At 44.9% G+C, this 11449-nt stretch overlaps 1 protein-coding gene across 2 annotated transcripts; it reads right to left on the bottom strand.

Annotated features, from left to right (window-relative positions):
• Positions 1–2128: 2128 nt before the first annotated feature.
• Positions 2129–11139, bottom strand: LOC133487468 (transcription factor Sp3-like). Of its 2 annotated transcripts, none has more exons than XM_061794069.1 (8): positions 10613–11139; positions 8523–8735; positions 7781–8329; positions 6351–6557; positions 6091–6277; positions 5610–5802; positions 5271–5467; positions 2129–4296 (listed from the first exon to the last, which is right to left on the bottom strand). In XM_061794069.1, exons 1-8 carry the CDS (start codon positions 10664–10666, stop codon positions 4040–4042), a joined length of 1857 nt encoding a protein of 618 aa, XP_061650053.1. In that variant the 5' UTR covers positions 10667–11139; the 3' UTR covers positions 2129–4039. The 2 variants fall into 2 exon arrangements, with proteins under 2 accessions (XP_061650053.1, XP_061650052.1); XM_061794068.1 differs by having other exon boundaries at positions 7781–8341; positions 10613–11138.
• Positions 11140–11449: the final 310 nt, after the last annotated feature.

Here is an 11449-nt window from a genome sequence, read left to right as displayed (position 1 = left end):
GAAGTTTCACTGATGTCCATCAAAAAGCAAGATGTGATTTCTTTTTTTTAATTGGAAAAATTATGTCCCTCTTAAAAAAAAAAAAGATTTTCTTGAAGTTTTCTGAAAATGTACGTTTTTCACATCGTCACTTAACTGTTTATGTTCAAAAAATAAAGTTTAGCTGGAAAGACAACTACTGTGGTGCCTTGAGATACGACTGACAGAACTTAGGTTTTTGGGGGGGGGAGGGGGGCAAACTCGAGGTACGAGCGTTGTCTAGTAGGCATACCTCACTTGACAACAAGCAGCACTATGGCAATGAACAACTTCAAAAAGGAGACTTCAACTGCTTATCGCCACTCTCCGTTGAAGTATACTCTCAAATGTAGGTATTTAAAACGACTAAAATATGTTGCCTTAACAACGGCCCACGAGCGCAATGCGAATATAATGTCAGGTTCCATTGACATGCTAATAGCATGAATAGCTACAGTGTTACATCCCTTTAAGCAACAAATATTTCAACATAAACAGTGCAGCAACACAGACAATATAAAATTCACGGGCAGATATTTCCAGAGTTCTCGGTAAAAAAGAGAATTTCTCCCATATTGGAGATGTCAAACGATTGCACACAGTCTGCATTTCACTTTCTTCATCCATTTGGGATCCTTAGTCAGCCAGTCTTTATTATTTGGAATTCATCCATCCATTATGAGTGATGTCGACGATCGTACAAGATGGGACTCGTATCCGTCGGGGTTGACGCCTGACGAGGTGCACAATTGTCAGGGATTCGTGGAGGTGTGAAGTTCAGAAATGCCACGCGCGTTAACTCGCTTATACAACAGTCAAAAGAAAAGAATTATGAAACTGCCTATTCGTAATTGCGTGCGTTCTGTAGCCAAAAGAGAAAGTTTTGGTGAAACCATTTCTTTTCTCTTGCAACGCCCGAGGGCTTGACCATAAAGAGTCGTTTCAAATCCAAAAGGAAATGTAAATGCTACTCAGTACTCCAGCAAATAGATTTTCTGGTTTGATCGTGTTAAATAACCACAGGTATGAAAATAAAATCAGTTTTTAGTATTACAATCGTAATTTGAAACACTAGCCATCGTCTTGCAAACGCTTCTTTGAAATCCTAAACCTGCTATGAAACCCGAACCCTGTTTCGAAACCCCACCCTGTTTTGATACCCTACTTTGAAACCCTTACACTTTTTTGAAACCCCAATTTGAAGCATGAACCCTGTTTTAAAGCACTAATTTGAAACCCTAAATCTGTTTTGAAACCTAACCTTGTTTTAAAGCCCTAATTATAAACCCTAACCGTTTTGAAACCCCAATTTGAAGCATGAACCCTGTTTTAAAACCCTAATTCCAAACCCTAACCCTGTTTAAAAGCCCTAATATTAACCCTTACCGTTTTGAAACAGTCATTTGAAATCCTAACCCTGTTTTGAAAACCTAACCTTGTTTTAAAACCGTACTTTGAAACCCTAACCCAGGTTTGAAACCATAATTGGAAACCCTAAAACTCTTTAAACCCTACTTTGAAACCCTAACCCTGTTTGGAAACTATGCCGTTTTAAAACCCTAACCCCATTTTGATAGCTAACTTTGAAACCTAGGCGTTTTGAAACCCTACTTTAAAACCCTAACCATTTTGAAACCCTACTTTGAAAACCTAACCCTGTGTTAAAGCCCTAATTTTAAACCCTAACCGTTTTGAATCCCTAACTTGAAACCCCAACCATTTTAAAGCCCTAATTTTAGCCGTAATTAGAACTGAGTATTCTCCCAAGCCCTTGTTATAATAGCGTGCGCTCACTCAATACATAGCTGCGCTTACAAGCGCTTAAAGAAAACACGGATAAATCTGTATTTTTTTTTAAATATTCAGAATTGTTTTTGTTTTAGAAAATATAGCTGTTGTAACAGTCCTTGGAGATATATTTTCCCATTTTCCATAAAGCTTTGTCTCATTTTGTTCACATAATTATCCCATAAACATGAATCCATTTGTCTATTTTTAACCAAAACATAAAGGAGTTTTAGTTTTTTAATTTAAGTTAAACTCTTGAACAGAAAATGTTTGTGACGTAGAAAACAAATGTTGACAGTGGTGTCGTTCACACAAACGCTGGTGACTGAATGTTTCAGACTTTATTGTGATCCATTTGAAAAAAGGTTTTACAAAAAAAGGTAACATTCAATTTTTACACCAACTCTTAAAAAAAAAAATCATTTTAAAATAAGGTTTTGATACGTTGAAATAAATTGTGTTGACTAAGTGATGGCTTCTATAAACAATAAGATCATACACATGTAAATAAATGCTACAAACATGAGGATTATACATGGAGGAAACAATAAACCAAGCAAAAAATTCACGTGATTGTTTTTTTTTTTTTTTTGTTTAACTTTCAAGCACACATGGCCACATGGTTTATTGCAAAAACGGAATCCCACCTCATTATCTGGACTGGAATGTTTGCTGCTACAATTTGTTGCATCCGTTTGCTGCAATTTTCAACATACAAACAGGAACTTATTTCAAAATAATAATAATAATAATAATAATAATGTCACTGTACAACAAAAAACGTGCAACTACACATTTTGAGAGTCATTTGCTTTTCGTCCGTTTGGCTGTTTTTCGGATTGAAAATCAAAACAATTTGGAGATGCATGTTTTTCGTTGGACTGACAAAGAAAGGGAAAACAAAATAAAATAAAATAAAATAAAAAAAAAGTGGGAAAAGCACAAATTTGTAGAGAAACAAAAGAAAAAAAATTGTGGGGGAACATTCTGTCCTGGACGCTTGAAGAAGTTGCACATTTTATCCGCCCCCCACGCGCCACATTTTGGAAAGCTCAGTTAGTATTAGCCGGGCATTCGTAAAACTCTCTCCAAGGTAACCAGAAGTGATGGTTTCTTCCAGGAAAAGGTGTGAAATGTGCTCTCGTGACATTAACGTGATTGGAAAACGTTTTATTTTAGTGCACAACTAAATGGTCCAAAAAAAACAAGTGAGCTTTTTGCATTACGTGTTTTATCGGAGAAGATCCGTGGGCAACCTTAATTGTACACTTAAGCGCAGTTCCGAAACGTGTTAACTCCCACATGTAGACTTTTCCCCACACATTTGTGGAAGTCCACCTAGCATTAGCGCGTTAGCCTAGCATACGCAACCATGTCCGAGGTGACCAGAAGTGACGGTCTCGTGACAATCCCAAGATTTAGTGCACAACTGAACAGTGGGGGGGGGGGGGAACAAAAAAAAAAAAAACAACAAGTGAGCTTTTGCATTAGGTGTTTTGACAGAGAAGATCCACACCGACCTTAAAGATGGCACTATAAGAACACTTCCCAAACGCGTCGACCCCCTTCCAGTCACATTTAGACTTTTTTTCCAACACATTTTGGAAAGTCAATTTAGCATCAGGGTGTTAGCCTAGCATTTGCAAAATCATCTCCAAGGCGACCAGAAGTGATGGTCTCGTCCAGGAAGCGGTGTGACGTTTGGTCTCGTGACATTACTTTCATGGGAAAACCCCTTTATTTTAGTGCACAACTAAAATGGTGAGATAAACAAGTGAGCTTTTGCATTAGGTGTTTTGCCGGAGAAGAACGTTGCCGACCTTAACAATTGTACTCTGGGCGCACTTCCCAAACGTGTCAGGGAATCTTCCCGCGAAGGATCTTTGAATTAAAAATAAAAACAACAACACACACACACACATGCACCGCCAGCATTTTATACACGACTATGATACAAAATAAGGCATTTCATTGTGTTTAACGTGTGTGTATGTGTTTGTGTGTGTGTATATAGCAACCATTTTGAATGCTTCCGCCGTTCTATAAAAAGACTGCAAAAACAAAGTCTGGATAACTCTTACTTAAAATATATATATTTGTCATATATATTTATATTCATATGTAAAAAAAAAAAAAAAAAAAAAAAAAAAAAGAAAAAAAAAAGAAAGAAAGGAGATAAGAGAGGAGGTCCTTATGATCGGCCAGTTCTCTCACCCCTCCGTGCGTCCTGCCCTCATTCAATCGCCTCGCCGGGTGCCACAGTGACCAGTTGCAGCGGAATCTCCTGATTGGCTACCAGGTTGTGGGCGGCGGCCGACTGCAGGATGAGAGTGGTGCCGTCAGCTGTGATGAGGGTGTCGGTGGGCAAGGGCGACGACGACGAGGCGGGGGCGCCGGCCTTTTTGTTCTGGTGAGTCTTTATGTGCTTGGCCAGGTGGTCGCTCCGCATGAAGCGCTTGGCGCATTCGCCGCACACAAACTTCTTCTCGCCTGACACAAGGGACACCGTTAGCAATGTTAGCTTAGCTGCATATAGAAAATGGAAACATGTACAGTGGTACCACAACTAATGGGTTTTTCAGGTTGCGAATCATGGCTCTGATTTTTTTGGCTTTGTGTTGGGGGCAAAAATTGGACTTAATAATGTGCTCCCGCCACTAGAGGGCGGCAGCGAAGTGCACAACTTCTGGCCACCCTCAGTTCATGCAGTTAGTTAAGTGAGTCGTTTCGTTCTCACATTTTTTTTGTGTGTGCAGGTGTTTTGCCCTCTCCCTAAAAAAAATTCTAACCATGGATCCCAAGAAAGTGAGGGAAAAGGCATTAATAAACTGCAGCAATATTAGTAGTTTTTCACACAGGATAAAGAATATATGTAGTTATCTATTGTCTGTCTATATGTTGCTTCACCATTTGTTTAAATAGCCAAGGATTGTAACACCGCGACACTAACGCTACAGCGTTTTGGATTGCGTGTTAGCATTAAGCGAGCAGACTTTCAAAGAATTGTTCACTATCTGCCAAACTATCTTGCGCTTAGATCTCAAATTGTTTCTCAAGTCAAAGTAAACAATTTTTTTTTTTTTTTTTTTTTTAACGGTTGAGCAACGTCTCACAGCTCGAAAAACTCAAGTTGGGTCACTTGTAAGTCGAGGTACCACTGTATTTTGCAGAAAAATGTTAGATATAGGATAAAAAGTGTTAATTCCGGAGAACTTATATTTTTGGGAGAAAGTTTTATATGGGCTGGGTGAGGGGGGAAGGTGGCTACATTATGATTAGGTTTGGAAATGTGTGGGGTTTTTTTGCACTTCAACTCCACTGGAAGTGGAGTTTGCATGTTTGCCGGAGCACCCGGAGAAAACCCACACAAGCACAGGTCCCTGAGCTTGCGTGTTTTTTTTCCCCGGGTACTTCGGCTCGCTCCCACATCCCAGACACGAGCCCGTTAGTCACGTCTGTTTCACCTGTGTGCGTCCTCCTGTGTCTCTGCAGCTCGTCGCTCCTGGTGAACCTCTTGCCGCAGTACATCCAGTTGCACACGAACGGCCGCTCGCCGCTGTGCCAGCGCAGGTGGGCGCGCAGGTGAGACGTCTTGCCGTAGACTTTGCCGCAACCGACGATATGGCAGATGTGCAGCTTCTTCTTGCCCAGCCCGGAACCTCTGTGAGTGAGTGTGTGATAAGTTTAACCCCAAAAAAAAAGTGCAAAATGTTGTCTCAGGGGCCACATTTGTAATCATTAATTGACTCTCATTTTACCACCACATTTAACTTGACTATTAATATGATTGTCTTATTGCTGACCTTCCTCCAGACTCTTTACAGTTGGGGCAGGTGCAGGCCACCCTCCGCAGCCTCTTGCCCTCGCCGCTGGCGCCGTCCACGTCGTCGTCGGCGGCCATCTGCACGCGCAGGTTGTTCAAGTCGCTGGGGTTGAGCGTGGAGTCGCCGCCCAGGTGCCACTCCTCAGATTCGGGCTCCTCCTTGATGTGGATGCCTGCGAGGACGGAGGAGATGCACGCTTAGGAAGAAAGGAGCATATGCAGTAAGAAGGGCCTTAGAATACAATTCTGATTTTGATCATTTTGGTCCTTTCTGTTCAGCTTGATAAATCGCTTTCCGTGGGGATGTTAGTACGCACGCTTGCTAAAGGAGACCCAGGATTCAAACCCCCCAACTGTGAGGCTGCTGTGCTAACCAGAAAGGTCATTTGTGTTATTTTTCGAATAAACGTTTTGACTAAATATTTGCAAATCCAAATGAAGGACGTGTTAGTGCGTCGTACCAGCCGGGCTGTTGGTCTCGTCGCTCTGCTGCGTGAACTGCACCCCGCTTTGCGTCAACGAGTTGACGGTCACAGTCTGGAGGTTGGGCAGGGTGACCTGCGGGAGGGTCTGCACTGGGGCCAAGGTCAGCTGCTGGCCCTGCCCCTGAGGCAGTTGGAGCCCCTGAAGCGACTGAACACCCTGAACCTAAAAACACAGGACACGTCTAAATATCCTCTTCTGAGAACTTTCTGGTCACGTGCCCATCACGCTTGCCCACCTGGAACGTCTGCCATTGGATCTGCCCGGTGGGGCTGACCGTCTGGGCCTGGATGAGGAAAGTCCCCGGGTTGACCAACTGGACGCTCTGAAGGGTCTGACCAGCCGCCGCCGCGTTCAAGTCCTGGCCCGCTGCCACCTGGGCTTGACCGTCGCCCGACAGGTGCAGGATGGGCTGCGAGAGGGTGGCGCCGCTGGAGGACGACACCTGGCAAGGTCAGCGAGAGGGAGGAAGATGGAGGTTATGCTGAGTTCAGGAAGAGTTGGAATTTGGTGCTATAGCGCGGTAGTGTAAATGAGTCAGTCTTTTGTGATAATGTGACAAAATCTGCGCCCCCAAAAAGCTGTTATACAGGAAGCGAGAAAGTTTTCAAAATCATATTGGATTTTTCATTTGTTACACAATGTCGCCTTTCTTTCGGAATATTACAAGGAGTAACGATTTGTTTATGATTAGCTTGTCATTCGAATAGCAATGGGGGATTTAGATTTTGCTCTAAGCTTTTAAGTATACATACATTGTGTTTTACAAATGATACTTAACTATATTTCTAAATTTTAATGTAACTGTGGTGGATGAAATAGCGACGCTTGCATTCATTGTCGCCAGCGATGGTCGTCACGTGAATGGGAGTGGAGGATGACAAGCTCAAAATATACCTTCTCTTTTTATCCCCCCCCACCCGCGTCGTCTCACGGTCCCTATTTGAGGGCCGACAATCCGACGCTTGCTAAATTCCTCTTCACAATGATTTACACACACTGAATGCACATTCGCACCACATTGATTGACAGGGAGGACGGGCGTTGCCCTGGACGCGAGTGCGCAGACGCCGTGATATGGACCAATGAGAGCCAAGCTGTTTTCCATATTGCAATTAGGGAAGACGAGGAACCCAATCAGTGCAAAGATCATTTACATGTCAGATAATAACGAGAAATGCGACTGTCTCAAATGCTAGCCGGAAAAGACCTACTAGAATAGCTTGAAAAGGGGCATTTTGGGCATTTCCAACCCAAATTATTTTGCAAAACCAATAAAAAGACAAAGATTATCAAAATGAATTTAAAAAATAGATGGAAGGGGACCTTTAAATACAGTTCAGTTTCATGTAACTTTTACGTACATTTGTATTTAATCTGTTTGTATTCAAACATTTGAGGTACAATTTGTATTTAAATTCTGTGGACTGTAATACATTTTAACAGAACCATTATTTAAGTGCAGTTTTTGGCTTAATTTTCCTATATTTAAGCACAGTGTTAATGTTCAAACTGTGCATGTTACAGTGGCTTCCTCTCTGTTCGCAGCCATGTTGCAGTGCATCAACTATGAACTACAGAAGCCACAAAAAAAGGGCGGAGAAATGAACACAAAGGAATCAATAAAATCAATGTATTGGACACTCCTACTTGAGAGTGCACGCTGACCTGGATCTGCTGCAGGTGGGAATTAAAGTTCTCTGAAGAGGACGAGGGGTCCGACACGCCGGCGGACACGGCTGTGGCCTGGGTCAGCACACCCGTCCCGTCGATGGTGGCGGGGAGCTGCGAGGGGGCCTCGGAGGTGGGGACGTAGAGCTCCTGGTTGCCGTCGCCCCCCACCGTCAGTTTGCCATCCTGCCCGGCGCTCTCAAGGGTCTGGCCGCTCATGATCAGCGTGCCCTCCGCCGTCACGCCCGTGGCAATGGGTACCGTCTGTGCCGCCGTCAGGCCCAGTGACTCCAGGTCAACGCTGTTGATGGGCACGAAGGTGATGTTGCCGGGCAACCCCACGGGGTACGCCGAGCCCCCGGCCAGCGGGAGGCCCTGGATGGACTGCACTTGCCCCGCCTGCGTCAAGAGGTCCGTGGTGGCCGCCGTAGCGCAGCTGATTCCGATGCCGCCATGACTGTTGTCTTGGAGGAGCTGGATCTGCCCCGTGCCGTCATCCAAGCCTTGCGTCTGGAAGCTTGTCAGTGTCCCGTCTGCGTTTTGGATCTGAGGGATGACCTGAGGCGGTAATTTTCCAATCAGCAGACTAAAATGGGGGCGTACAGTAAACCTCCGCTACTTGCGATGGACGGCGACCGAGCCCGGCCGCAAATAGTGGAAACACGAGTAACTTTTATTGCAATCAAATTATTCAATGAATATTTGCAGACCTACTTCCCGCAACACAACCTCATCTTACCTGATACTGAATGCCCGACACGCCATTGGCCGCCGCCTCGCCCCCAGGCGCCGTGACATAGATGGGTTGGTTGTGGAGACCACTGAGGGGAAGCACGTACTGCCCGTTGGACGTGACGATTCCGCCATTGAGATCATCCTTGGCGGCCGAGACGGGCGTTAACACCTCCCAGCGGTCTGGTCCCGACAGCTGAATGGCAGACATGTCTGTCGTCTATGGAGGAGGAAGTTGAGGGGGGGTTTAGCAGATTAGCAAGAAGCAGGTAGATCATCTCATTTTAAATCAGACAAGTTTGGGGGGGGGGGCTATGATGGCCTGTCCATCTCCATCCATTTTGTCTTCTTTTAGGTTGCCAGGTGAGCTGGAGCCCATCTCAGCAAACTTTGGACGACAAGTGGGGTAAACCCCAGACTGGTCACCAGTCAATCGCAGGGCACGTAAAGACGACCATTCAAACTGACAATATCACACCCATCTTCAATGAACCCAACGGGCATGTTCTTGGAATGTGGGAGGAAGCCGGAGCCCCATACAAGCACGCTGAGAACATAAGAAGGCTGGAGCCCTGATTCAAACCCCGAACTAACTACTAGCTCACTGTGTGAAAGGGTTAAAAATTATATATCTAAACATTTTCATTACATGAGAGTAAAGACACACTAAAAGTAGGATTTTGTCCCAAAAATGACAGCGCCAAGAAGAATATATGTCCTAACCACTACTTTGCCATGCTGCCAAAATGGCCCATCAAGGAACAAAGTAACATCACATGCGACATCACATGAAAAAAAAACTGTTAAGGCGGTTCGAGAGGCAAACATGTTCATAAAACGCACGTAACAGTGGCTAGCTGCGCAGAGATTCAAACTCCCAACCTCAGAACTGTGGAACAGACATGTTACAGTAAAAGTAAGTTTTAAAGGCAAAATGTTCACTGTTGTCCCAATAGCTCACACACGAGCTGGCGTAATAGTGGCTAAGTAGAGATTTAAACCTAAAACTTTACAACTGTGAGGCAGATGTGCAAAACACTAGATGACCGTGCTGCCGTAATGGCCTATTAAAAGGGTCAAACTAACACCACATGGGTTTAAAATTACAAAAAAAAATAAAAATTCCTCAGAAAAGCACAGCTAGCTTTATGGAGGCTTCCACCAAGATTCGACCCCAGAAATGTGAAGCCCCCATACTAACCACTAGTGCACTGGACTGCTATGATGACATATCAAAATGGTCAAAAGAACAAAACAAGTCAGTCAAATGAAACGAAAATTACACTTTAAGTAGGTTTCTGAGGCTAAAAAAAATTATTGCAACACACGAGCTAGCAATAGGATGGTGGCCAGTTTCGAACACTGAACCTCAGAACTGTGAAGCAGCCGTGGGACACCACCAACCTACGGTGCTGACATGATGCCATCAAAAGGATCAAAATAACATAAGTGAGTCAAATCAAGTTTCGCTGCACGAAAAGTGCCTTTCGAGGCAGAATCGTGCTCTCGAAAGGAGAGTTCGTGTAATGGTGGCTAGTTGGCGAGCAGCGGTTCGAACCTCAGAACAGTGAGGCACATGTGTCAACCACTAGCCTAGCTTCCTACTTAAAGGGTCAAAATAACATCACATGCGAGTAAAATATGACACCAAAGGCGTGTGTGGTTTATTCTTTTTTTCCAGGTAAAAGCGCTTGGCAAAGCGCCGCTAGCTCGCATAATGGTGGCACGCAGGCGAGTGGGGGATGGGCGAGAAATGAACGCTACTGTTTTTGATTATGGACGCCGAAGCCGTGCGACATCGCGCCGTCGCTATCCTCCCTCCAGCCGCCCGAGAGCACCGAGCGACCGTCCTCGCACCGAGCGACCTGCCTCTCAGCGTCCTACCCACTATGGGCGGGTTTTAGCGGGGTAAAAAGTGGGTGGCCGTTGTGGAGAGTGGGGGGAAACACAGGAAGTGTACTACGGCGTTTCACCCTCCTCCACCCTTCCCCACCCCCCAAAAGCCACCAAAATTTCTAAACGTGTGAACTTCCACGCTCGTCAAACACGACACACGAGCGAGGAAAACGAGGGCGACCGAATTTCGGGGGAGTTTACCTGCGTTTCCTGCAGAAAGTCGCTTTGACTGCTGTCCACGTCCGCGGACGCCATTTCTCCCTTGTTTCACTCGGTAATCTTCAACTCCCGTCGGGCCTCGAAAGCCCCGCAAAGCATCCCCCTCCTGACGACTCTCTCTCGGTCCACCCCCCGGAAAAAAAGCTTTCCCCCCAGTCCCTACCGACCCACAACTCCCCTCAAACTTTGCAGGGAGGCGAGGGGCCACCGGGACGCAGAGAACGTCTGTTTACAAGTCCGTCGCCAGCCTGCTAGCTCGGCTGTTAGCTCACCATAGCCGAGCTAGTTAGCCGCCGAGTAAAGAAAAAAAAAAAAAGAAAAAAAAAGAAAAGGTTTAAACAAGACGAAACTCCCGTCAGTAAAACTCACCGCCCGAGTCGCTAACTGTTTTAATAGTTTACATCCCGAGCGGGGACGTTATTAAACGCCGCTAACTCCAAACATGATCATTTTTTCATAGACGGGCTAGTAAGTGTTGATCGGTGAATTCGGGTCGATTTTTTTTTTCTATTTTGATTGACGGTGCGGGAAACACAAAGGGGAGGGATTTAGAGAGGTCGCCTGTGTAATTTGCATCACATTACAGGACGTCCCACCTTTCTTCTTTGCGGCGATTGGCTAAAGGTGGCAGTGGGTCGACGTGTGATTGGCTGGCTACGATGTCAGTCGTTTTTAAAGGAAGTATGTTTCCTGTTTGGGGGCAGTTGGAGAAGGAACGTAGGGGAACTATTGTCCTTTTTTTTTTTAATCAGCTTTTGAAAATATATTTTGTTAAACAATCACCTTGTAAAAAATATATCTATGTTGTGGAACTACCAA

Source organism: Phyllopteryx taeniolatus, chromosome 13 (genome assembly GCF_024500385.1).
Source record: "Phyllopteryx taeniolatus isolate TA_2022b chromosome 13, UOR_Ptae_1.2, whole genome shotgun sequence".
Lineage (NCBI taxonomy): Eukaryota > Metazoa > Chordata > Actinopteri > Syngnathiformes > Syngnathidae > Phyllopteryx > Phyllopteryx taeniolatus.
The sequence above is the reverse complement of the archived record's forward strand: the minus strand, read 5'-3'. Positions and strand labels throughout refer to the sequence as shown.

What these genes read in the sequence shown, in the direction of transcription:
- LOC133487468 (XM_061794068.1), bottom strand. Translation starts at nt 10,666, where the DNA reads ATGGCGTCCGCGGACGTGGACAGCAGTCAAAGCGACTTTCTGCAGGAA. An exon ending in CCCACCTGCAGCAGATCCAG is followed by an intron (nt 6,558 to 7,780) that starts GTCAGCGTGCAC and finishes TGACCTTGCCAG; the next exon opens with GTGTCGTCCTCCAGCGGCGC. An exon ending in TCCAATGGCAGACGTTCCAG is followed by an intron (nt 6,278 to 6,350) that starts GTGGGCAAGCGT and finishes CTGTGTTTTTAG; the next exon opens with GTTCAGGGTGTTCAGTCGCT.